The sequence below is a fragment of the Phaethon lepturus genome, unplaced genomic scaffold (assembly GCF_000687285.1).
Source record: "Phaethon lepturus isolate BGI_N335 unplaced genomic scaffold, ASM68728v1 scaffold29331, whole genome shotgun sequence".
Taxonomy (NCBI): domain Eukaryota; kingdom Metazoa; phylum Chordata; class Aves; order Phaethontiformes; family Phaethontidae; genus Phaethon; species Phaethon lepturus.
The window spans coordinates 33,508-59,869 of NW_010517441.1; the positions used below are offsets into that span (position 1 = coordinate 33,508).

At 35.6% G+C, this 26,362-nt stretch overlaps 1 protein-coding gene across 1 annotated transcript in view; it reads left to right on the forward strand.

Moving 5' to 3' along the window:
• Window positions 1–15,971, forward strand: part of LOC104627987 (E3 ubiquitin-protein ligase MYCBP2-like) — a gene marked incomplete at both ends in the record, with an annotated part of 38,250 nt that extends 22,279 nt beyond the window's left edge. The window contains 9 exons of the mRNA XM_010296410.1: window positions 3,745–3,818; window positions 4,996–5,134; window positions 5,921–5,997; window positions 8,248–8,356; window positions 11,009–11,173; window positions 11,872–12,030; window positions 12,790–12,994; window positions 13,702–13,847; window positions 15,870–15,971. Coding sequence (XP_010294712.1) covers window positions 3,745–3,818; window positions 4,996–5,134; window positions 5,921–5,997; window positions 8,248–8,356; window positions 11,009–11,173; window positions 11,872–12,030; window positions 12,790–12,994; window positions 13,702–13,847; window positions 15,870–15,971 — 1,176 coding nt within the window. The remainder of the gene's footprint in view (window positions 1–3,744; window positions 3,819–4,995; window positions 5,135–5,920; window positions 5,998–8,247; window positions 8,357–11,008; window positions 11,174–11,871; window positions 12,031–12,789; window positions 12,995–13,701; window positions 13,848–15,869) is intronic.
• Window positions 15,972–26,362: the final 10,391 nt, after the last annotated feature.

Here is a 26,362-nt window from a genome sequence, read left to right on the forward strand (position 1 = left end):
AATGACACATTTATTCTATGGATCAGAAGAAAGAATTTGTTTTGCATCCTGACATAAATAAGAAGGCACTGACTGAAACCTCAGAAAAATTCTCTGGGCTTTTTGTATTTCAGACACACGCAGTATTTTTTAAAACAAACTATGAATGTAGAATCTCATCTATGCAACTCTCTGCAAGTCCTTAAAATGTGGATGTCTGTTTAAGCTGCTTGGTCTTTGTGGAGCTGTATCAGAAATTTGAGTGAGAGCACATTCAAGGACCTGACAGATTGCCTTGTAGGATTGTTTTTCCATTTTCTTCACCTCAAGGCAGCTTCTTCAACCAATAGGCTCCTTTGACATCCATAATTATGTTACAATTCGTAAACGAATCAGTGCTCTTCATGCAAGTCTTAAGAGGCACTTGAGCACATTTAAAGTCTACACCTCTGAGCTGTCAGCTTTCTTTTGCATATCTCAGTAACAAGTGTCATTCTGCAAGACAGTCATGTTTATACTATAAAAGGCACAAATTAAATGAGAGTATGCCTTCTAAACAAAAATGTATTAATCTTTCAGTGCAAAAGCAAATCTTGTAATTGTGGGAATACCCATTCAGAGATCTGTCAAACTATTTCACATAATTGCATTTCATATGGTTTATGATGGTATCAAAGTGGATGCTAGGTGTTCTTCATATCTACTACTCTTTGTATTTCAGCCCTTTAACTTTGCTGTTTTACTTTCTGCACTTCACATTTATCTCAGCGTTATATTGTGAGCAGATACGGCTTTGTTCTTTTGGCTAGGAGAAATTCAAAGGGGTCGACTTCTGGTTATTTCTGTTTCTCATTAGAAGGAGGGTATGTGACCTATCCTGAGGAAACCCGAGTAGGCACATAACTCCAAATAGTAGTGGCTGCCCCACTGTAATCTTAATAATGACTTGCAGCATGTTGTAGTTCTGAAAAACCACACCAGGTAGAACTACAGGACAGTAACCTTGCTAACAGCTGAACACTGATATGACTCCAGCTGTTTCGTTCTAGTTGGTATGGTATGGCTCTATCTGGAGTTATCTCTTTCAAACACCTGGGCTGGTGATAATGCATTTAAATAAGGTATTCATATGTATTCATACAAGGGTACATAGGAGATTAGGAATTAATTAGGAGATGTGATTAGGAGCTGATCCTAGCTAGAAGTCATGTGACCTTAGAAAACTCAGTGAACTATGGAGCATCATCTTCTCCTTTCTCAGACAGTAGGATCCACCAGCTTCTTGAAACCATAAACTTCTATTTCAAAGGACAGTCTTTCCACTCTAATAGATGATCTAGCAAATCTGACAATGTATCTGGAACTACCAGACTGTGTTCTTGTATTTAATGCCTTTGCCAAGCTTTGATACACTGTCCTTGAGCTGTGGATCTGTTTTCCAAGTCCAAATATCATAAAAGAATCCCTGAGTTCTATGAGATTTTCTAGGTGATTGAATCTGAATTTACAGATGAGGTTTTCATCTTGACTGTTTCTTAAACAGTAATGCTTGCTACATACCTTAGAGAAAGGTTGCTATGTTCAGCTGAAGACATTGAAGTTACATGGTATATGGTTTCATTGTTCTTTGAAATTACACATGAATATCTTGGAACTTAAGACTACTCAGTCTGAAAAGTACTGCTGAGGGTAGCCTAGAAAAGCTCAAAAGTACTTATTAGCAGGCACACAATGCACTATATAAATATGGAAAGTGATTCTTGACAGTCATCTTCTCTTGAAGCCTCTAAGGAGGCTGTGATTAACAGATGTCTGTAGTTATGTCCTTTAAGTAAAACATAAGCCCTTTCTGTTACAGTAATCTCTAGACAGAAACCGTGGATATCTTCATCCCCAGAGTAACTTCCAAAGTTAGACTGAACAAGATCACAACTGATCATAAGAACTCCTTGCTAGCTGAGACATTATACTATCTTACTATTTACAGATATCCCATTTGCCTTCCATTTTCTACTCTCCCTATTAATTTGTTATTTAATGCTGGGCCTGGCTGCTATCTAGTCAAGTGCTAATCTTTAGGAAGTCTTCTGAAGAACATATTTTTTTTTAAAAGAAGAAAAGCATTCCTGTTCCAGATTTCTTCTATGAACACACATACCAAACATATAAACAACCCTCAAAAATGTTTACTGGGAACCTTGCCTCTTCTTGAAATGGCTCAAGAAATAGGCCAAACCGTGTAATAGGGACCTGCTGGTGGCCAGAATATCCTGCTTCCTTGACTCTTATGCTTATGTAAGCACATCATTTTCAGCCATTCAAGGCATTTTAATAGTTACCAACTTCCTAGAATCTTTCAGAAATGCAATTTAGATTATTTTTGGAACTTCAGGTTATTGACAACTGTTTTGTTTTATCACTAGTGTCACTTTGCAGCATAGAGAATTAGTACCATGAATGGACTTTGGTCATTAAATCCAAGATTATTCTTGAGTGAGCAATATTTCAAACTTTAGTGTATCTGCCATTCTCAATCCTGCTTGCTGCTTACCCTCTTTGTGCTTCATACCTTTGTGTGCTCTCAAGGGGGAGGTTGTCTACTTTAGTTCTGCTACTTCAAGACATGAGAATTAGAGAAGGCCACCTAATGCATATTTTATTCTTAGTAAAGTACTGGATTGCACTGGGCAGTATACTGGACTGGGCAGTATAGCAGGAAAAAGTAAACAAGTTTATGGGTTTCTGAATACTGTGTGTTTTTTTCAGCTGTATTATTTTTAATAAAGCATTCCAGCTAGCTAGCAAAAAATAGCAAACTTGCTGGTTATGTCGGAAGGATATTATGTGTGCTTCATTTAGCATTATATTTGTTAGGTAAAATGACTGATACTGGATCTTTGTTCAGGTTATGAAGCAGATATTTAGAGTGTAAAGTAGCTGTCCTGTAGTATTTTTAGAAGAGGTCTTTTTCCTGTGTGTAATCAGTGAAACAAGCACCTTACAAGTCACGTAATGTCAACCTCCTTGTTAGAAGCTCCATCAGCAAAGCAGGAAGGGAAGAAGAGATGGTTTAAGGACATACTTTCAAACTTGTAGAGAAAGTGGTCTTTTTCTTTTTTCCCCTAATATGGGCAGAATTCTTTTCCTACCTTTTTTCTTGGAAATAGCTGACCTGTTTTCAATGAATGAGTCATGCATTCCAGTATATGCTTTGGAGTTTTCAAAAAACCCTAGGTTTTCAGTTAATAGTTTGGCAAAAAAACTATTTTGCCAAAATGTTATAATTATGGAAAAATTATAAACAATGGAAAAATTAGATGAATAATGAAAAGTTGGATTATGTTTCGTTTATTTTTGTAGGTTTTATATGCTGGACTGAGGAAACTTTCCTTTAAAGATAATGGCCCTTATTTAAAAAGTCTTTGGGGAAGGAGAAAGACTAATTGTGTTTTAATAGTTTAGAATACCCCTCACAGGTATTCTAACTAAACGCTTTTGCAGTTAAATATTGGGGTAACCCCTTACATTTCATACAATGGAAAGTATTTTAATAGCTCTTAAAGGGACAAAGGAATATTGTATGCTTTTGGTGAGAGGGGAGATCCCAGCATAAAATAGCATATTACCAGAACAGTATAATCTCTCTTTAGACAAACTAGAACTCTCGTAGTCTGATTGTGGCAAGGGTGAATTAGACAGAATCAGAGAACAGTGTCATGTATGTTAATGTAAACTGATGCAGTGCATTTCATCTTTCTCTCTCAGATTGTCATACTGAAGGGCAGAATATCCTTTTCACTGATGGAGAATATATTAATCAAATAGCAGCATCTAGAGATGTAAGTATTGCATATGATGGGTACGCTATTTTTCTCTCAGCTGCATTGTTTTATTTTATAATATGTATAGCTTCCTTTTTGCTTAGTATTTGACTTTTTCTTTGCTAACACAACTAAAGAAGAAATACATGTAACTAGAGATAACGAGAAGCTGCCATGTTTGGGCATAAGGGAGCAGTATTTTGGTATTTATCCATACAGTTTTGATTTGTGGTAGATTTTTCAGATCTTTTTGATTTTGCAGATAAGTTTTAAGGAAACCTTTTTTGCTTTTTCTGAGGAAAAAAATCTTATATGTGGAATAGTGGCTTTTAAACATGTTATTCTACAGGGTCTCTGTGGGGTAAGCTTCTTGGAGCTTAATTATAATTTTTTTTCCTAATTTAATTTCCTGTAATTGCTTTCATACTTGTTGGGGAACTTGAGCCAGATTTAATAGAAGAGGTAAAAAAGATACTACATACCAATAGATTTTTATATGAAAATTGCTGGTTGGCCAAAGCTGTGGAAACCCAAATAAATGCTTCTACTAGGGGCAAAACAGTTCTAGCTGTTCTGTTTTGTTTGGTTATTACATTCTCAGTTCTGGACTGGTCACTTGTTTTTGACAGTGAGAAAGCTGTAAAATAGACATGGGGCAGAGGTGGGGTGAGACAGAGTTGGCAAGAGGTGCTAGACATGCAACTATAAGAAAACCAGGATTAATCTGTTTCCCTGCTAATGGAACAACTTTTTTTTAACATGGCCAGATGAAGATACTTCATCTGCACTTGTAAACAGAAACCTGTTTTAGCTACTCTTTAAAGCAACCACTCTTAAACTGCATGCAGAATTTTGGGTTCTGAATTGGGAAAAGCGGACTACTTAAGAGACAGGTGTGAATAGTTACAAAAGCAAGATTTCTATAGTGAGATTCAGAGTTAATTATTTCTATAGCAATTTACTATTTTCATAGCATTCCTAGTGTTTTCATAGAATTCAATATATGTTTAATATTTGTCAGATACTTATCTTCAGCTCCTCCCATTTGGCACTTCCTGTTCTCCTCTATAATAACTTTATCAATGTATCCTCTGATAATTTATTCTGAAATAATATTATACTGATGCACTTAGGCCATGAAAAGTAGGTGATTGCATTTATTACACAGTATAAAGATTTTTTTAATTTATTGCAGGATGGCTTTGTAGTGCGAATATTTGCAACGAGTACTGAGCCAGTACTGCAACAAGAACTGCAGCTTAAGCTTGCAAGAAAATGTTTACATGCCTGTGGCATCTCATTGTTTGATCTGGAGAAAGACTTGCACATTATCAGTAAGTCCTTTTCTTTGAAGGTTAATAACAAGCTAATAATTCAAATAATAAAACTGGAACACTGCCCTTCCCTTTCTTTGCCTTTTTTATGTGCAGGAAGGTATAGCTCCATTATTAACAATGTGGAGAGGTACAAAGGTTTTGAAACTGCTTAAGTGTTACTTGACTCTAATCTGCACACTCATTTTGAAGCACCTTTCTGTCTATAGCACTATCCATGGTTTTCCAGTGTTTTCCTCCAGTTGTATAATAAATATATAATTGTTTGAAGCTTGGACTTCATAATCGTGCTTGTATAACACATAGTTAAGCTGTAGAACTCCTTGCTGTGGGTCAAAATCAACAAAAGTTAAAAGGATGCCTGGCTAGATTCATGGAAAAGTAATGCATTGAAAGATAACTGAATATGTGGAAACCACCTTTGCATCAGAATTTGAGATGCAAAATTGTTGGTGTCTATGAAGGTATTTTGAGGAAATATCACTTGGCGTTTGCTTTTGGGTTTTTTTGCTCTCTTAGTTGTCTGCTACAAAAGCATATTTGTCTACATGGACCTTTGGTCTGACTAAGGGCAGTTGCTCTTATGCTAGTGCTTTTTTCCTCTTTGAACAACTTTGCCAGGTCTAGCCCTGTAAGCCTTCTTGTGGCAGCAAAACTTTCTTTCTGCTTGTAACTTTCTTAGAACCTTTCTTGTGACAAACTCTCCCTGGCAGAGTTAGGTCCATAAACTGGTCTGTAAAAACTGCCTGGTTAAACTGTCCAGTTAACGCAATCTTACTCGCACAGGTACAGGGTTTGATGAGGAATCGGCTGTCCTTGGTGCTGGAAGAGAGTTTGCACTAATGAAAACTGCTAGTGGAAAGGTACTGAAAATGTTCTGTAGTAATTAGCAAATTGTATCAATATGTTTCTACATGGTTTTTAATTTAATTAGTAGTTTCCACAATTCCTTTTAGCCTTTTATTATGTTAGAATGAATTTATATGACTGTATTTAAATACATTTTCAGAGCCCACTTTAAAGAGAAAAAGGCAAATGGTTTTTTGAAAACATAAGCAGATGGTGTTGGAACCACTGAGAAAACTGTGGCTTGAATTTATAGGAAATTCTACAGTCAATCTTGCTTAGAGACAATGTGGTGCTTTGTTTTAGATTTGGGGGACAAGATTACCTTTTATCTACAAATTATGTATTAGCGCATTTGCAAAATTTTTTACTTCATAACTTTCCATAAACAGTCTGACCATAGTCATTTATTAAAATCCCAGCCTGATTTTTCTGATCCTTTAGAGAATTATTTACTTTTCCTATGCAAAGTTTTCAATTGATTTCTTTAAACCTAATCTTAATGATTTGATATGTTGATTCTGTTCGAGACTGTTTTTCAGAGGCATTTGCATATTCACTGAAATGTAGAAATAATTATGCTTACTGACACTTTTTACATTATTGTCGTGGTTTAGCCCCAGCCAGCAACTAAGCACCACGCAGCCGCTTGCTCACTCCCCCACGGTGGGACGGGGGAGAGAATCAGAAGAGTAAAAGTGAGGAAACTCATGGTTTGAGATAAAGACAGTTTAATAAGTAAAGCAAAAGCCACGCACGCAAGCAAAGCAAAACAAGGAATTTGTTCACTACTCCCCATGGGCAGGCAGGTGTTCAGCCATCTCCAGGGAAGCAGGGCTCCATCACGCGTAATGGTTTCTTGGGAAGACAGACGCCATAACTCCGAACGTCCCTCCACCCCTTCCTTCTTCTTCGTCCCAGCTTTATATACCGAGCATGATGTTATATGGTATGGAATATCTCTTTGGCCAGCCTGGGTCAGCTGTCCCAGCTGTGTCCCCTCCCAGCTTCCCGTGCACCCCCAGCCTGCTTGGTGCAGGCCGGCATGAGAAGCTGGACTGTCCTTGACTACTCAGCAACAACTCAAAACATCAGCACCTTATCAACATTTTCTCATCCCAAATCCAAAACATAGCCTCACGCTAGCTTCTGTGAAGAAAATTAACTCTACCCTGGCTGAAACGAGGACAATTATTTACTGTGCTTCTGTTTCAGTTTGGGAAACTAATGTTATTTTCCTTGTATAAGCATAGTTCTTTGTTTTCCTTTGTTCAGAATTGTGTTGCTTTGTTGGAATGAAGCCCTTGCTCTGCTTCTAGCAAAACAGCAAGATTGGTGAAAAATGCTTATAAATAAACTGAACTGTTTTTTCCTAATGAAATTTAAGTATATGAAACAGAATGTGATCAAACAGAACTCTTCAGATATTAGAGGAGACAGATTAATTTGATCTTCAGACTAACAAATGCCTTTTCAATATAAAGTTAACAAGTTTCCTGGTTTTGATCTCTAAAGTTCTGTGTTTAGCTATGAAATACACTTTATAAGGCAATGTAAGATGGCTTTAGGTACCCACATAGGTTAACCCACACGTTTCATAGTACTGCTGAGTAGCATGGTTCTAGAGGAAGTTTTTTGTCCATATCAGTAGTTTTGTGTTTGTTCATATGAAATACTTTATTCTGTGTTCCTCTTTTTGTACTGTGTGACCACTGTGCATTTACTGAAAATAAGTTTTTAAAATGTGTTGCAGCATATGAAAAGTTGTCATAATTTGGTATTTTTAATTATTTTTATTGTTATAATACATCTTGTTTTTACACAGAACAGACATTTCTCGTGTTTTAAAGGCTTGATTTCCTCTGAGTAGTTTCTTCTGAACAGTTCTTTCTTGTGTGTTCAACTCATCTAGCCAAACAATTATATACAAAAACTAACTTTGTGGCACAGTAAAAAGCGCATTTCAAAGCAGGCAGAATCTAATCAGAATGTTTCTCCCATTAAGTCAGAATTCATGGGTTTGGGCTAAAGATATTGAAATGGTGTAAACAATGTCAGGAGAAGTTCTATGTGGTTGGAAATTCCAGGTTTTGAAAACAGTGCAACTTTAAAAATTATGCAAGTTTAAAGTGCTGTGGCATAACTGAAAATTATAAACTGTTTTCTTCTAGATTTATTATACTGGCAAATATCAGAGCCTTGGAATCAAACAAGGTGGTCCTTGAGCAGGAAAATGGGTTGAACTCCCAATCACAAAATCTCCAAAGATTATTCAGTTCTCTGTTGGACATGATGGCTCACATGCCTTACTCGTTGCTGAGGATGGAAGCATATTCTTCACAGGTTCTGCTAGTAAAGGAGAGGATGGTGAATCAAGTACGTATTATGCTTGCTTCATCAGTGGTTGATAAAAGCCTACTAACCACCTTTTAATTTGAAAAGAAGAGTTTTAACATTTTCCAAGAACATGTAAGCATGCCATTGGGTTTGAATTTTATGGCAGTCACAGGTCTTGACAACTAGTGCCGCTGCCTTTCCCAGCTAGAGATGTTGATCTCAGTTTTAACATGGTTTGGGTTGTGTGGTGGGAGCAGTACTGTACAGTTGTCCTGAGAAAAGGCAGTCCTAAGTTTGATCAAGAGGCATGCTATCTGCATAGGATTTTGTCTGAAAAACTGAAGAGCTAAACTTCTGCCCCTTCACTGTTTTAGAGAACTTTGGAAACGGGTGTTTTGCCAGCAGATGCATCTCCATAATGGAGGGGTACATTGATTAGAAATTGTAGAAGCAGAGTCTTCTGTCCTTGATCGAGCAAAACTCTTCAGACATTAGACAAGACAGATTAATTTGATCTTCAGACTAACAAATGCCTCTTCAATATAAAATAAGCAAATTCCTAGTTTTGATCTCTAAAGTTGTGTGTTTAGGTTGAAATACACTTTATAAGGCAATGAAAGATGGCTTTAGATGCCCTAAGGTTGTGATCTGCTGTGATATTAAATTAAATATTTCACTTTAGGACATAGACTTGTTGTGTTACATTGTGTTAGATTAATGAAAAAAAAAAAGAAAAGGTAAATAATGTATTTTGGTAACTACTTAGCTCCTGAGGATTTTAAAACAAAGCTGATATTTTTGAGTTGTCAGCCTCATGATGTGTACATTTTAATAGGATAATGTAATGTATATTTCATAGGTAGCATTTTCAGATAGTATTGAAGCCTAACCCAAATTCAAATTAATCTCTCAATAATGCTCTGTTTAAATAGTGTAGATTGATGTTACCATTAAAATTAATTTTTTCACAAAGTGGATTTGTGGAAAAGTCCGGTCAGCTTGCCGTAGACTTTAAACACAGTTTTAATACGACTGAAATTTTTGTGCCTCAGTGCAGTCAGTTAGAAATATGATAAGTAATACTCAAATGTTGGTATAAAATTCAAGTCTGTAGGTTAGTAGTAGATGGTTAGAATTTAAAAACAGATTTAAAGTCTTGATAAACAGCAGCAAGAGAATCCAGCTTTGTCTCAGTCAACTGTGTAGTAGTTTCAAGAAAGTTGTTAACAAAACCTCAGTGGGCTGCATATGTGAGGTATGGCATAGCTCATGCAGAAACAAAGCATATTTAATTTGTTGTTTCTGTGAAAGATTAACTACGCTGACAGTATGCCTCCAGAATATGTGTGTTTTTCCATGTAATATGACTAAAATACAGGCAAGAACATATTTTAAGGTTTGGTAATGCATATGGAGTAGATTCTTGAATGTGTTCAGGGGAGAGGAAGTTAATAGTAGTACTCCTGGGTAAAAGTCTGGGTAACAAACTTGATGTGTGCTGTAGTAACTTTGTAGAGTCTTCTTAAATGCAAGTCTACTGAAAACTGTGTGGGACAAAATCATACTACTTTCTCCAGCAAATGTAGAGTAAATTAAAGAGAAAGATTTTAGGAAATACATTTAAAAGCACAGATTTCAAGATTTCTTTGTGCAGTTATTGGGAAGTGATCCAAAATACAATTAAAGTAATTCTTGTTGTTTTATTAATTAATCTACAATTTCAGATGAAACAGAAATTTAGCACTTTGAAGTAAATTGCTGTCGCTGCTATAGTTTAAATGAGCAAAATTTAGTTGAGAATATTTAGTGCTTACTAGATCTTCTTACTGAGGAATCTGCTCAAGGACCTGCTCAAGGTCTTTCTGAGTTCTTTTAAAAGAAGTTCAACTCTCTTCTGACTCATCTTGTTCTCTTCATCACTCTCTAATCTGGCTCAGAGTAGATGTGCACAAGTTTTTTATTTTTTTTCCCCAGGTTTCTTTTAAACCTGGGCAGGGAGACTGTTTTCTCTCAGCAGGGTATCTGTGTGTTTTTTGTGGAAAGTTGGTAATTGTCAGCAAGTTAAAGCAACTGGCAGTTCTCTGATTTGGGTGAAAATTCACAGGCAGCAATGGTAGCTGTTACTTGTTTTATCCAGTCTTGAGGAATGATGTTACTCTTTCATTTGAGGGCAGATTGTAATCAATGATTTTGGAGTGATGGGGTTTTTTTAGTACTTTTTCTTCTTTTTTTCCTCTGGTAGGAATCTGTTGTGACACAAAGGTTTTCTAAACACAGTTTTAATAAATAGGGAATTTAATATTTTTCTTTAAAAAAAGAAAATGAGCTTGTGTAACATTTCTCTGTGAACTTATTGTGCATATATTGTAATATAATCTCAGATGACAGTGAGGACTTTTTTAGTATACACTGCTTTATAAAGCTCATAAAGTTACTTCAGAATATATATAAAAGAAAAGCTTGAAGAGTCATTACTGAAATATACCTGGTATATCTAATGATGACTATGCTTGCTGTGGAATTTTTTTGAGTGAAACCAGTATAATCCAATAAAAATTAGACCAGGAGATCAGACAGATTTTTTTTTTTAGTAGCTCTCTGAAAAGTGACCCCTAATTATGAAACAAACGTTATTGTGCCTTTGAAGGTTTTTTTGGTAGAATAACTTGCAATTTATTTATTCATTTAAAGCTAAAAGCAGACGGCAGTCAAAACCATATAAGCCTAAAAAAATTATTAAAATGGAAGGAAAGATTGTCATATCTACAGCATGCAATAATGGAAGCAGTTCTGTAATTTCAAAAGATGGAGAACTCTACATGTTTGGAAAAGATGCCATTTACTCTGATAGTACAAGTAAGTTAATATTTGTCTTTTAAATGGTTTCTCAACTAAAGTAATTGAAATTAGTCTGGAAGATTTTAGCTTGTGGAAATGATGTTTGTGTGTTTCTTACTCTCCTAATAGATTTCTGAATTTCTGCTGATTCAGCCAAATATGACAGAAGGATAGAAAGAGAAGACAGTTTCTTTATATATAGGAGCACTGGTGACAAATCTGAATGAATGCTTCCACTAAGGGAAAAATAATGATTGCTGTATTAATCTGCCACTAGAAGGCCACACAGGGAAAAGTAACAGAAGGGAGACATGTTTTGTTGTGAACAAAGGTTGCAGGAAACCAGGCCTTATACATTTCTTTGCTCACAAGGCAGCCTGTCTTGAATTTGTAGGTGACCCAGTACCTCTCAGTTTGAATAAAATATTAAAGAAATAAACTCCAATGGCATTATGACTCCTTTAGAATTGTTTTTCGAAAGTGATTTGCAGCAGGGTTTGGTTTGGTTTTGGCTTTCCTTTCTTTGCAGGACAAATGGCCTAGGCCTAATTCTCCTTCACTTCTTATTCTAGCACTTTTTTTCTATATCTGCAGTTTTTCTCTCTTGCTGTTAATTTAAAAATTGTCAGTTTCCACTAGAAATTTTATTATATTGCTGAAGTTTCCTTCTCAGGTAGAAAGTGCAATTTACCACTCAACTGTTTTATGTCTTATAGGTTTAGTAACAGATTTGAAAGGCCATTTTGTGACTCAGGTAGCCATGGGCAAAGCTCACACCTGTGTGTTAATGAAAAATGGAGAAGTTTGGACATTTGGTGTAAATAATAAAGGACAGTGTGGAAGAGACACAGGCTCCATGAGCCAGGGAGGAAAAGGTGAGGCACCTAGATTATTTCCCTTTGTTGTGTGTGATGGAAAATATCACAAGCAAAACCATAGGTAAGCATTTTATTATAAATTTTAAAATATAATACAAAAAATAGTAAAGCTTAAGTATATGCAACGTGTTTAAAAAAGCAGATATGGATGCTTTCAGTTTAACTGTCAGGTATTTGGTGTTCTGCACATACAAATTAACTTAGTTATGTAATAAGAAACAACCATCAACCTCAATTACTTTTCTTTTGTTGGTGAAAAAGCTTTTCTTTAAAACAAATGAATAAAACCAAACCTCATCACTCCTTGTCTTACCATGTGCTGCTGTCCTAGTAAGAAAAAATTTGCTACTTTTCCTTCTTTGCATTCAGTCTTGAGGCTGTATTTTGCCTAAACAGGGCATGAATGCAAGTCTACACCTTTCTCCACACAACGGGATGTTTCTGTTACTCTTAAATACAGGTATGAAAATTCATACCTTTGCCAGATTGGAATATTTTATATGTAACAAGTAAATGACCTGTTACTTGTATACTGAATAGAAATGTTTTAATTCCCCTTTAGCTGTGAAACACAGATATATACACCAGCTCATGCTCAGAGAGCTTTCAAAAGTGTCATTTTGCTGGCTGAGCATGCAAATCAGGCATGCCTAGTCATCCTTTCAAAATTTGATCTGTGAGTATTCTTCAGAGCTTCCTCAGTTGGCACTGTTGGCCTCAAAAACCAGCTGTTTCTTGTTTCAATATCTTAATTAGGGTTTGGAGTTGAGAACATGGCAACAGCGATGGATGAAGACCTAGAAGAGGAACTGGATGAAAAAGATGAGAAGTCCATGATGTGTCCTCCAGGCATGCATAAATGGAAGCTGGAGCAGTGTATGGTGTGCACTGTATGTGGAGATTGCACAGGCTATGGAGCTAGCTGTGTTAGTAGTGGGCGCCCTGACAGAGTACCTGGAGGGTAAGCAAACGAATTATACTTGCTATAGTGTGTTGAATGGCTAAAGCATATGTTGACTGTAAACTGAGTTGATCTGTACTTAAACTTCAATCTAAGACAATGTTATATATAAGAAGAGTCAGCGCTTTTAAAATCGGAAGTAGGTTAAAATTTTTGTAAAGAGCTTGTGATGGTTGCAGGTGTGTTAGCTTTAAATGCATTTTTTTACATTTCTTTAACATATAGCTCTTTACTAGAAGCTGTTGAAGATGAACACTAATATAATCTGTCTCTTGACAGAGCTGCTGGCTGTGGGATAACCTTTTTTCATCCTGTGATGGAAGTTTTTTATCTTGCTATTCCAGTTGCTTTTATCTGTTACTTCAGGGTTGAGCTGCATAAAGGGCCACTGTTCACATATTGCCATTACTATTTCTCCAGCATTGCATGTGATCATTGTTTTCTTGTTCATGCTTTCATGTGGTGTATGTTTAATTAAATGAAGAAAAGTTAATGCTGAGAAGTCAGTTCAGGTATGTATAGTTAGTGTATGCTCCCTGGCAGCATGCAACAGCAGCTAGGATTTAAATAGCTGTACTTCCTGTTTATCTCAAAAAAAAATTACATGTCCAGAGATAGAAGAAACTAATATTCTATGTTTTAATTGCTAAGGCATGAGTAATGCATGAAAATAAAAGATGGTGATAAAGCAACTCTGTTTGCTGCAGAATCTGTGGCTGTGGCTCAGGTGAGTCAGGCTGTGCTGTATGTGGCTGCTGCAAGGCGTGTGCTAGAGAACTGGATGGCCAGGAAGCAAGGCAAAGAGGAATCCTTGATGCTGTAAAAGAGATGATACCTTTAGATCTCTTGCTGGGTAAGTGATAGGAAATTAGAAAGATGGCTTTTAATTTTCTTTTTTACTGCACTTTTTTTTTCCTCAGTACATCTGTTTATACTCTTTAATAAACTCAATCCCACTGCTGACTTGAAACTTGAATTGGAATAACAGGTTAGCCTAGAAATAGATTTTCAGATAATATTTCAGTTACTATTTTGATTCTTCTGTATGATAAAACTTCGTATCCTAAGAAATGCAGTTCTTTCTTTCCAGTCAAGTTACTGAACTTTTAGACTTATAGGGCAGTTTTAGTATAATATTGTTGAAATGGATAAAGTGTTGCTTATTAGGCAGATTTATTTGCTAATGATATAGCAAAGTGGGATCATTATGGTAAGTGAAATTCATTTTAATCTTGCCCACACTTTGTGCTGTTTTGACCTCTGCAGGTATAATACTGATGCTGATACCACAAAGTTGTTCTTGACCTTTTTTGATAGCCTGAAAATTTGCTATCAGGGTTTTTTGCAGTCACATAAAATATGGGTCATATTGTTTCTTGAAAAAGATTTTTTTTTTTTTCCTCTTCAAATTTTCAGAGAGAAAGACCCGCTGAGAATGTGGAAATTACTTTTAAAAAACCCATAACACCTTCCACCCACTCACCCACCTACCCCTCCTCCCCAAAAAATACAGTTTGGAATCTTGCCTTGTAAGATCTGTTACCACAGCATTTTTAATATTGTATTCTCTGTACTTACAACTGGGCAGTTACAGACTTTTGGATTTCAGAATTTCCTTACTTTTTTTTTAATATTTAAATTTATATAGAACCCTTAATCCTTAAACCCTTATCCTCTGCATGAATATATGGATATAGTATCTGGTATAGAAAAGGACCATAAAATAATCAGATGTATGACTTAACATATTTATACATCTCACCAATTTATTGCGGGCAGGAGGTAATATATAATAATAAGGGTAATAATAGAAAATTATATGCTCTGCTTTGAATGTGGAATTTTTTTTCCCAAAGCAAAAGTTAAATAGAAACTAGAAGTGGTTCTCTTGATAAGTCAACACTAAGGACCCCAAATAATCTCATTGTGCAGTCCTGATATTTCCATACAGGTATTTCGAAATGTAATTTGCTTGTATAAGGCTATCAGAGAAGTAGGTTTATACTGATGGGGAATGTGGCAATAGTAGCTGTGCTTCACAACAATATTCTCATGCATGACCAGGGAGGAGTTACGGTTTTTATGCTAACCTCCACTTCGCTAACTCCTCTCCTAGCAGAATAGACAACAGCTCTTGGGCCTGTGTTGGGCTTGGCATAATTTGAGGTGACCACATTTGTCTGGAGAAAAGTGACAGTGCTTCCAGGTGGAGATTTTGTTTGATATTGGGGGCAAAGTATTTTTTTTTTTTAGATTGTTGCAATTTGCTGAAAAAACATTGGAAAAAGGTAGTGCTTATATGAGTTTTATTGTTGTGTTCATTCAAGTCATGTTTTCTGTTTTAAAAAGTGCTTATCAGTTTGTTTCAAATTCCTATTAAATTAGCTAGTTTGGTAAATAAGTCAGATTTACATGTAAATGTATATATGCATTAAAGTAATTGCATGCTGGTAAAGCATTCATAAACTAAAAAATACCTAATTTATTAAAATGTTTTTAAAAGATAAGCAATTTTATGCTTGTTTTAATAATAAGCCTTTCTGAAACTTTTTTGGGAAAAATTGATATGACCATGACAACACATAATTAAATATAAATTTGTGTATGCCTAATAGAAAGAAAGTACTAAACTATTCAGTGATGTTGGAATTGTGTCAGATTCATGAAAATCACGAAATTCAGAGACTTATAAGGCCTAAAACTCTTCTCCAAATTTACTCGACTCCTTTATTTCTAAATATTGTATCAGAGCCATGTAAAGAGCAGGTAGTAAGTAGGCTTTAGTTTTCATTTACTTAACTTCTAGGGATTATTACCATCATAACAATTTTTAGAAGTAGTTTTTCATAATTTTTTTTTTTTTAATCTATATAAGCTGTCCCTGTTCCTGGAGTTAATATTGAAGAACACCTTCAGTTGCGGCAAGAAGAAAAACGGCAACGGGTAAATAGGAGACACAGACTGGAAGAAGGAAGAGGTAAGTGACTTTCTTATTGATGAGCGGCAATAGTTTAAGCGAACTTTTTAATCTGTTTTTTAAGAACAGAAATTAATTAGTTGTGCTCCAGTGAGCCAATGCAGTAACCAAATGAAAATCAGAACCTAAATAGCTAGCTTGTACTATTTAGCATGCTTTTTGAAAATTGTGAAAAATCTGTATGCTTAAAAAGTCTACTCATAAGATTCAGAATTTTAATGAAGTGTAGCATTTTATATCACTTTCATATAGTTAATTTTATTTTTTTTCTGTTTCCCAGTTGAATAATGTTTTTTTAAAAAGTACATGCTAAACCATTTTTAATATGAAGAGTTTATATGCCTTTTCATATGAAGAGTTGAAGCCTGTCCAGTGCTAGTTACCTATAATATGAATTATTTAATTATTATAAGTTATTGAATTTTTGTTGTATAATAGTAAGCATAATTTCTTGTTTTATAAAACTTTTCTGTATTTGAAACACATGGAAAAAATTGACATGCGGACCAAATTAAAAAGAAAAACAAAACACTGCATCATTTCAAAATTTTCTTGCCTTGTGTATTATCTACCTCGGGAACTATTGTTGATTTTCCACACGAACAATATGTACTTTCACAGGTTTTCAGTACTCCCCTTGTTTTAAAATACCTCAGTGTCTTAATCTGGCAAATAATTAAAGTTGAGAGGTTTGTTAGACTGATCTAAATCATAGTATTTTAGTGAAGCATGAGGATGTAGTTGATAAGCTTCTTGTGTGTTGAGCAGAGAGCAACTCTTGTAATTCTATGCTCTTCAAGTTCCTGCTGTGTTAGTAAATACCATTTTGATTCTCCTTTTAGGAATTAGATACTGATTTTACTCACGTACAAAACATGCATTGTGATCAAAGTTAGTTCCCGGACTCCATGCCAGTGAACCTTATGGGGCAAATTGTGACTTTATTTCACTTGCATGTTAGAAATTACTGGTCTTAATGCAAATAAAGAGCAACAAGGAAGAGAAAGCTTATAATTTCCTATGCACGTGGAAAAGTATGGAGTATTTATTTTTCTTTGAATCTTTGTGGTTAATTTTACCTGTGAGGTGGAGAGGGGAAGCCTTTTTTTCTTCTTTTGTCTAGGTCATGTTGGAGCTGCATTGCAAATATTAGGTACAGCTAATAATCCTTTTTTCTTAAATCCTCGTTGAATACCCAGATATTATTGAAAGCAGTTGCTGTTCAACCCAGAAGGGTAATGATGACAGAGCTGGGAGAGATACATTTCAGTTTGCTTCCATTTCTGTGGTTAGAAATAGAAAGAGAGCAGCTTATCCTTTTTGTAGGTCATCTCTCTCTTAAAAAAAAAAAAAGTTTTGGATGTAACAGTATCTCAGGTGATCAATATCAGAAATGTGTTGTTATTGTTGCTTTGATAGGTGTATAGGGACTGTAGCTAAAAAGATATTGCTGGCCAGCTTGTTGCACACATCCCTATTATATTCTGTGTCAAAAGAACATTGAAATTCTATACCTATGTGACAACTGGAGGAGTGGGTTTGTCTAGCTGGAAAGGTTGAAGATTAGTCTCCTGTTTGTGTTCAGAATGACTTATGTGATAAAGCTGGGAATAGTGTTTCACAAATACTTAGAGATCTTGTTTTACAACATCAGATGAAATAGTTGGAGTTTTGTTGCTTCTCCATCCAAATGCTGCTGTTTTCCATGAGTTGGTGGAAAGAATAGCACTATTCTTGAACTCTTAAGGTGCTGCTCTTTTCATGAGGGAGACCAAGAACACTTAAACATCTACTAGATTTTCATTTTGCTGTGCAAAAGGTTTTGCAACCTGAAAAAAACATAGTTATGCTAATGTTAAAAAGAATAGGCAGACTGCTCAGTTTTTTCCCCAAAAGTTCTACTATTTGTGTGTATGTAACTGAACAAATCCTTGCTAAATGAAATAGCTGTGTAGAGATCCAAAGAAAGGTGTCGACCTTTCGCTTCTCTGAAAACATTGCTCAGTCAGTTAAAGGCCAGATTAGTTCTGTTAGTGTCTTTCCTTCAGGCACACAGTCTTTTGTTTGTTAGTATTGTGATTTCTGGGTTGTAGTGTGTTAATGTGTGACTTTTGTTCTTTTATGCCAGACCAGTGAGAAAAAAAAACTCACGTAGTTTTTCATAGTCAGGAAAAGGATCTGTCACTGAATGTTGCTGATCACTCTTTAGTTACAGTTGGTGGCTGTGGTTGGTTGACCTTGGCTAGACACCAGGCCATAAAATGCGAAAAAAACCAACAAACCCTCGTGGGTCAAGATAAAGGCAGTTTAATAAAGCAAAAGCAAAGCAAAAGAAAACAGAAGCATGCAGAAGCAAAAGAAAACAAAAGTTTTATTCTCTACTTCCCATCAGCAGGCGATGTCCAGCCACTTCTCAGGAAGCAGGGCTTCAATACGTGTAGCGGTTGCTCTGGAAGACAAATGTCATAATAATGATTGCCACCCCCCCCTTCTCTTACTAATGTCACACGGTATGGAATATTCCTTTGGCCAGTTTGGGTCAGCTGTCCTGGCTGTGTCCACTCCCAAGATCTTGCCCACCCCCAGCCTACTGGTGAGGGGGGTGCAATGTTGAAGAGCCAGCCTTGATGCTGTGCGAGCACTGCCCAACAGTGGCCAAAACACTGTTGTGTTGTCAACACCATTCTAGCTACCAATACAGAGCACAGCACTATGAGGGCTGCTATGGGGAAAATTAACTCCGTCTCAACCAGACCCAATATAATGACCTTTATCCAATACAAATATCTTCTGTAGATTTTGAATGTCTTACAAACAAGAGGACTCTGAAAGCTTTTTAAGTAAATATAGGAATATTTCATTCCTAAAACAGTCAACCAAAACAAAGCAAACAAAAAATCACAAAGAAACCTCTCACTCATTTTCCCAATGAATGTGCTGAAATAAGAGTAAAGTTTAGGACAGAGAGGTATAAGAGCACGAGTGCTGGAAGTATACCGGTTTCCACACTGCAGGTTTTTAAGTGTCCTAATTGTTCGTGCTTCTTTACCAAAGCTCCAAATTTAGTCCTGTTACAGTGACCTCTGATGTGAAAATATGTTCCAGTGGTCTACTCGAATTAAGGCAGAAAGTGATGGTTCTGCCTACAGATACTGACAATCATTCCATTCCTTCATGAGGTCAGTTGTTGTGGTCTCTTGTATGGAAGAAGATGAGTATGCGCATCTCTATTTGCATTTTTCTGCAAATGTAAGAAATATTAATTTCAATATTCTGGGAAGGAGTAGTAGTTGTCATGAATAGCTACAATATCAATGGCCCAGATAAATGTTACTATATTTTTAGTCAAGAGCAGTTAACTCATCTCAAACATCTTCCAAGTCAAAATAGCCCGCTAGTGTTGTAAGGGACCTATATGTATTTAGTAGCACTACACTGACTGGTAAGTAACTTCAGAAATTTTAGTTGCTTATGCTGAAGATTTCTCTGCTTTTTATCTTGAAATGGCAGTCACAGCAGATTAGATTATACTTGCTATGATAGAAATGTAACCAGTAAATAATTTTTATGTTTAGAGCTAGTTATTTGTGTTGCTTCACTCAAGAAAGAAATTTTATTTTAGTGACAAATTAGATCCTTAAAATTAACAGTGGAAAAAAGTGTTTCAGTTTGGGATAATAAATCTATTATTTAAAAAACTTAAGAGTTTCTTAACATTGATTATATTTCTTTGCCCTTTTCAGTGCAACGATTTTTGCTTCTTTTCTGTGACAGGGTAGAGCTACTTCACTCAGCTGCTTCTTTCTGCTTCTAGCTTAGTGGCTGTTGCAAGAGCAGCGAAGAGGGCTCAAAACCAATTCAACATTTTTGAGTCTGGTGTATGATCTCTTGAGAAATAAAGCCAGCTGTATTCATCACAACTTCTATGCTAAATCATAATATCCCAACATAATTATTTTTCTCAGCTTTTCACTGTCTGTAAAGTTCTGGTGAGAAGTGAAGGAGCTGATGTACCGTACAAAGAAACGTTTGTTGTTTTTCAAGCTGGTTCAGAACTTGGTGGGAATGGTGGGAGGTGAGCATAGAAGTAGTTGCAGTAAAGTTTCTTCTCTGTGGTAATGAGGAAGTTTTGTATGTTAGAATGTTCAGAACATGGTTAGATTATTTTTCCTCTCCTGTCAAACACCAATTTTTTTTTAGTCTTGGGGACATTAAGTTATGCCTTAATTGATTACAGAAATCCCTGGGACACATTGTACAATTAATGTAATGAACCTACGGTTACCATTTACTGAGTAAGCTAATCTTGAAAGCTGTTCCTGCAACTTTCTTAGATTGATATTTGAAGTAATAGAATTTAGAAGTAGTCAGAGATTTCAGTTTATTGCTTGAAGAAAAATCTGGTTGTTTTGGGTTTTTTTTCCAGAAGGCTGTGAGAATGTGAAAATTGCTTTTTAAATGAACTATGGTATCTAATAAGCTAAAAAATACAGAAATAACTCTTAATATGGTGGTAATACATGGTGTATTATGGCGCAGCACAGTGACATTCTCCATGAATATTTCTGCCATAATAAATTGCTACTCATAGTCTGAAAAACACAATTTTAAGAACATGCGCCTGAACTATTATCCCTGCCTCATGGGAATATTAAGTTTTGTTTCCCTTAAGCCTATGGAGTTGGAACATTATCTCAGTATGGCATTTTCCACTTTTAGTGGAACTGAAGCTAAGCATTTGTCTACAATTTCATTTTCTGAAATATTTTTTCTTTAAAATTTATCACCTGTTGACTAGATAGCTATTTTTCTATACTAGGGGTTTGTCTCCCTACTTTATTATTTTAAAAAAAACAAATAACCAAGAAACACCTGTCTCTTTTTTACTCTTACAAGTATTCCAGAATCCAGAAATAGAGTTTTACAACATGAAGTGCCATCCAACCCAGCACTTTCCTGTGCAACTTTAATTTATACTGCTTTTGTACATTACTCATGTGTGGTCATGTACTATTTTTTCAGGTAGCCTGCTACATTTGGTGCACTGGTGTGGCAGTTGCCATTTGAGATCATTGATTTCAGTCTTCTGTAATCACAACTTGCAAAATAGCATTTGTTTAGGGAAAGGTACTAGAAGAAATTAAAATATGTGTAATATAAATTCAAATCAAATAGTAAACTCTTTGAAAGTTCTGCCTAAGTGCTTAGATGGCCAGAATGCAAAAGCATGTAAAGTCCCTGTAGGATGGTATTAATTGTGTATGTTTTCCTGTAGTCCGCTGCATTATTCAATAAATGCATTCTGTTTTGCTAGAAAAATAAATTATTTCTGATGATCATTTTTTTTTCCTCTTCAAGCTCTTAATTCACTGCCATACAAAGTCCATCTTGAAGGGCCTGGGTCCTGCAGGACCAAGAAAGAAAAGCTAATCTTGACATTTCCTAGGCCAGGACTATTTAACCTTGCAACTTAGCTATGGAAAAACATTCTATAAAAAATAAAGGGAGGGAGTGAATGTCATTTTGCATCATATAGCAACTGATTTAAAATAGCAGCACTACAGTCTACCAGTGACTTGACTTTGCTTATTTGTGTAACTTGAACTACTAGAATAACTGAGAATAGCAACAGGTGGTTATTCCCCATGTAGATCTATGTTAGAGGCTTCTAGAAGAGTTTTTCAAATAATACTCTGCAGGCATTTTTAAAGAAAATAAAGGAAGTGTCTGATGCATGGCTGAATTGTTACAGCAGAATAATTCATACTCCTTAAACTGCTCCCTTTGTACAAGCAACCTCAGATATAAGCAGAGAGTAGATATGGTCTGTATGAATTGTTCCAGTGTTTTGTTTCCTGTGGTGTTATTTTGGAGGGAGAGGAGGTCCTTTACATCATGCCAGCCCATGACTGAACATGCAGGCATCATAATGTAATCAAAATACAGAAATTTCCTGTTGTATTATGATTGTATTACAGATTTAGCATGCTTGAAAAGCCAAAGGGGACGACAGATTTGCACATCCTGTTACGTGGATTGGATACAATTTATTATGTAATGGAGATATATTGCATTTAACTTTCTTTTGGATTCGGATTCTTTACATAATGCATGGGAATGTAGAGTATATAGGAATATCCAGAAGCAAAGATAAATCCTGCTGTGGTCAGAGAGTTAGATACTCTTACAAAGTTGTCATCTTGACTAGGGAAATGTAATTCAGGTGAGTGGCTTGGCAACAAAAGGCAGCTGTGTGCTAGCACCATGCTGGAGCTGACAGCTTCCTAAACATTCTCTGCCACCCATATCTCCTGTAGTTCCTTTACTTACCCTAATGTGCTTCCTTCTGTTGTGGAATTCTCTTTTTTTTTTCCATCTTTGGTCTTAGCAGTAAAATGCCAAAGGCTACCTTGAGGGATGTGTCTCATCCCTTGAGCTGTTTGTTGTGCAGGTGTTTCCTGGAACTTCAGAAATTTTTGCCCAAGTTACCTAGAGATCCCATCTTCTGTTTGATTACCCACAAATATCTTAGATCCAAATGCTTGAAGCTGCACTCTTTGCAGTCCTTGCATCTCGTTTTTGCAGCTTTTCTAATCCGTGTTTCACTTTTGTCATATTGTCATGTCCATTCTCTATTTCTTGAGCTTTTCATTTCATTAGGAACTTCTCAGTAAGCAAGCCCCATTAATGTTTTTCTTTCCCTTTTTTTTCCTTATTTTATCCTGTTCTTCATCCATCTTTCCCCTGTATCTTTTGTCCATCAAACACTTTTAGCATTCATAATCTGCTTGTCATTGGACTCTCTTTCCTTTCTTGCCTTTTGCTGGTCTGCCTCAGTATATTCCTCAGTATCTCCTCTCCAACTTGGAAAGAAGGAAAGCACGATATAATTTGTTGTGTAAGTCTAAACACTGTGAAGTAAGATATTAAACACAGCAAGTGGCCTGGCAGAAAGTGAATGTACCAAAAATGTATCTATTAAATGGAAGCTCCAATTGAGAGGAGACTGTGAAAAGTGGGAGCGATAGCAAGACAACTAAAGGAAGAATCTGCAAGGTGATGGTAAAGCAAAAGCAAATGAAGATCCTTGGTCATCAGAAGGAGTATTTAATTAACAATGGGACCTATTCTGGGATAAAGAGAGTCCAGATAAATACAGTAGAACCAAAACAAAAAATCTGTGCTGTGTGTAGGAACTTACATGATTAACGAGTTTTTTTGCCATTATATTAGCTAACACATGTATGAATCTCAAAGCTAGGCAGAAAGGTAGTAGTGGCTTTTTAAAAGATTTTTACATTTCTCTTTTTAAGTTAATGCTAAGATTTGGGAACTTCTTTGTGTGAAGATGAGTTGGTTCATCTGAAGTATCTAAAGCTAGATAGATTTGGCCTACCTTCCACTTAAATTTCTTTCCATACTATTTAGTATAAGTGAAGGAACTAATGGACTAAAGGTGACAGCAGGAAACCTGAGTCAGTGGGCATTTATGAAAAGTTAGCCTACATTAACTTGTCAGCTAAGGAAGTAGAATAGCAATGATTTTGGGGAAGGAGGGAGGAACACTTTCAAAGTTTCACATAAGCTGTTTATAACATGACACAAACCCTGATTTGGGGTGGTTTTTTGGGTTTTTGGGGGTATTTTTTGTTGGGGTTTTTTTCCTTGTTTGTTTGGTTTTGGTTTTATTTGAAAGTCCATGTAAGGACTGGGTCTGGTAACCTGTGGAATGGCAAGAGTGGCTCTTGGCAGAATTAGCTGCTCCTGATTCATGGTTTCCATTAAATGTAAGACTTCTGGAAGAAGGAGGGTACCTCCAAAGAAATTCTTGGTTACATGCTTAACCTTTAAAATAGAGGAAAAATACGCTTTTAAGGAACAAATTACTGGTCCATGATCTACATATAATCAGCCTCAGTTAAACTTAATACATCACTGCTTGGGCCTAGATTTTAAAAAGAAAAAGTAGTCTGGAGAAAATTTCAAATACATGCATCATTGCTTTCTTCAAATACAAATCTTCTTTTGAAGACCTTTACGCACATGGTAACTGTTTTGAAAATAACTTTAAAAGATTTCAAAATTAGTAAGTAGATAAGACAAAAATTTTATTTTTTCTTCATGGAACAGGTGGTTTTGGATAGCTATTTTCTTAATAAGTAATAACTCTGCATTTTAAATATGTTAATTACAAACAGTTGTATGGTTATGTTTTTTAAATTTAGCATTGATATGATATTGTTCAAAATTTGTATTTTGAATGTAATGTTGTAGGATGTAAGGCATGATAATTAACCTTTTTAACTATTAAAGACAGTAGTGGTTATTTGCTATCAATTTTTACTTCAGTGTGAGTCTGTTGTATTTCCATTGCTTGGAGAACAGTTGCATACTTACAAGTTCAGGTAAAACTGTGGGATATTATCGTTTCTTTGCATAATATTTTGGTCTTATTATCAAGAAATGACAACTTTCTTTTACTTAGGGCCTTTTGAATTTAGGAAAACAAGATTATTATGTAATTACTATTTTCTTCTTTTTTTTTTTGTTACTTTTAATTTGGATTTTGTTTAACACACTGTTTTCATTTTGTGAGCTTTCCTATGCATGTGCAAAATGTTTCTCCTCAGGCCCCCTTGTATTTCCTGGTCCTATTTTTATGAACCATCGAGAACAGGCTCTAGCCAGAATCAGACCCCATCCAGCACAGCTAAAGCATAAACGGGACAAGCACAAAGGTATTTGGTCTTCCTTATTGGCTAGGGTGGAAAAAAGCCCATCCTCCCAGTTGCTTCTTCCATGCACTGAATCTGTCTTTTCAAAGAACTGCACAAAATGGGTTCTGCCTTTTCTTCTTGTTACTATCTTGTTACCTGAGGAGAAAGAAAACGCATTTAAATGTTGACCTTTTTTTTTAAAGTCTAAATGTTTGGTAGTCTGCATTGTCTTTGTTTTTCTTTCCTTTTTTTTTTTTGATGTAATATGCATTGTCTTTCTATGTGTCTCTTCTCATTTCTAAAGCTGTCTCATTCCTAAGGTTCTTTACTGTAGGAAACTTGAGCACCTTCCAGTCGTTGAGACTGCTGCATTGCATTTGTGTTGTTTTTTTGAACCTTTGTGTTGTATATCTGGGGCAATTGCTTTAACATATCAATTTCAGACTTGTTAATACTAGCATAAAATTTTTCATAGCTATGTTATCTTTTAACAAGGCTTTTTAAAGAAATAAAATATTTAAAATAATGTAAGCAACACCTTTTTTTACTAGCTTTGAACGGGCAGAATACAAATCAAAGTACAGGTTTTATGCTGCAATATTCTTGAGTTAAACATTCTTTTGCAGAATGTAAGTCAGGAGGTGTCTGATATTCCTGACGTTTTTGTATGTCTGGAAGGCCAATTTATTATACCTTGATTTTCTAAATGTGTAATTTTTTCAGATACAAGTGCCTTTTTTTTTTTTTGGAAGAGGTAGTGCATTGCTAAAAATTTCAACTGAATTTATTAAAGTTGAGCTGTATCAAATCTGATCATAGTTTGTATATATCTGTTTATAGATGTGTGTGTACATATATATTTATATATGAAGGATAAATATGTAAAATGTAGGTTACAGACCTGATCAAAGTAGGTGGAAAGCTCCTAAAATGGTGAGGGCCCAGAACGCTTCAACTATTTTTTTTAAAGAATAGCTAAATATGAAAAAAATTGTTTAAATGGCATTTCAGTTGATTTAACAGAAGTTAGTGATAGTTTCTGGCATGTATGCAAACAAATTGTATGACAGTTTGAAGCCTTTTGGGATATGATTTCAGTGTGCGTGTTTGATAGGCCTACGTAGTTACGAACATACTGGATCATGAAAGTTTATTTTAGGGATATAAAAGCAGAATCTGATCCTTTGTATTTGCATAACATATATTCAACCTATTTGGAAAACATATCATCTGAGCTTTAAGTCTTCATGGATTAAACAGAATACCCTATCATAATCTCCTTGGGAAAGATTGGATGCTGAAGGACAAAACATACGGAACTTAAATGCTGTCATTTGAGTGATAGTTTGCTGATGACCAGTGTTCTTGAGCTGGGTACTACTGCTAGTTGTCTTGACCTCATAGGCAAGTTCATAAAGGAGTACTCTTATCCTGCCTACATCTGTACTTATTTGGCATGTGCTAGTAGTTGGAGGTCTCTTCAGTTCAGTTATCTCCTTACAAGAGCTATATTCCTTAGTGTCAGTTTGAGGTTTGCATTGCTTCTTGGGGTTATAAGAACAATGCAAAAGTCTGTACCATGGTGAAAGATTTTGTCAGATGTGCTCTGTAGAACTGAACTTTTATTTTTCCTTGAGGAAGCCTATATTTCACAGAATCACAGAAACACTAGGT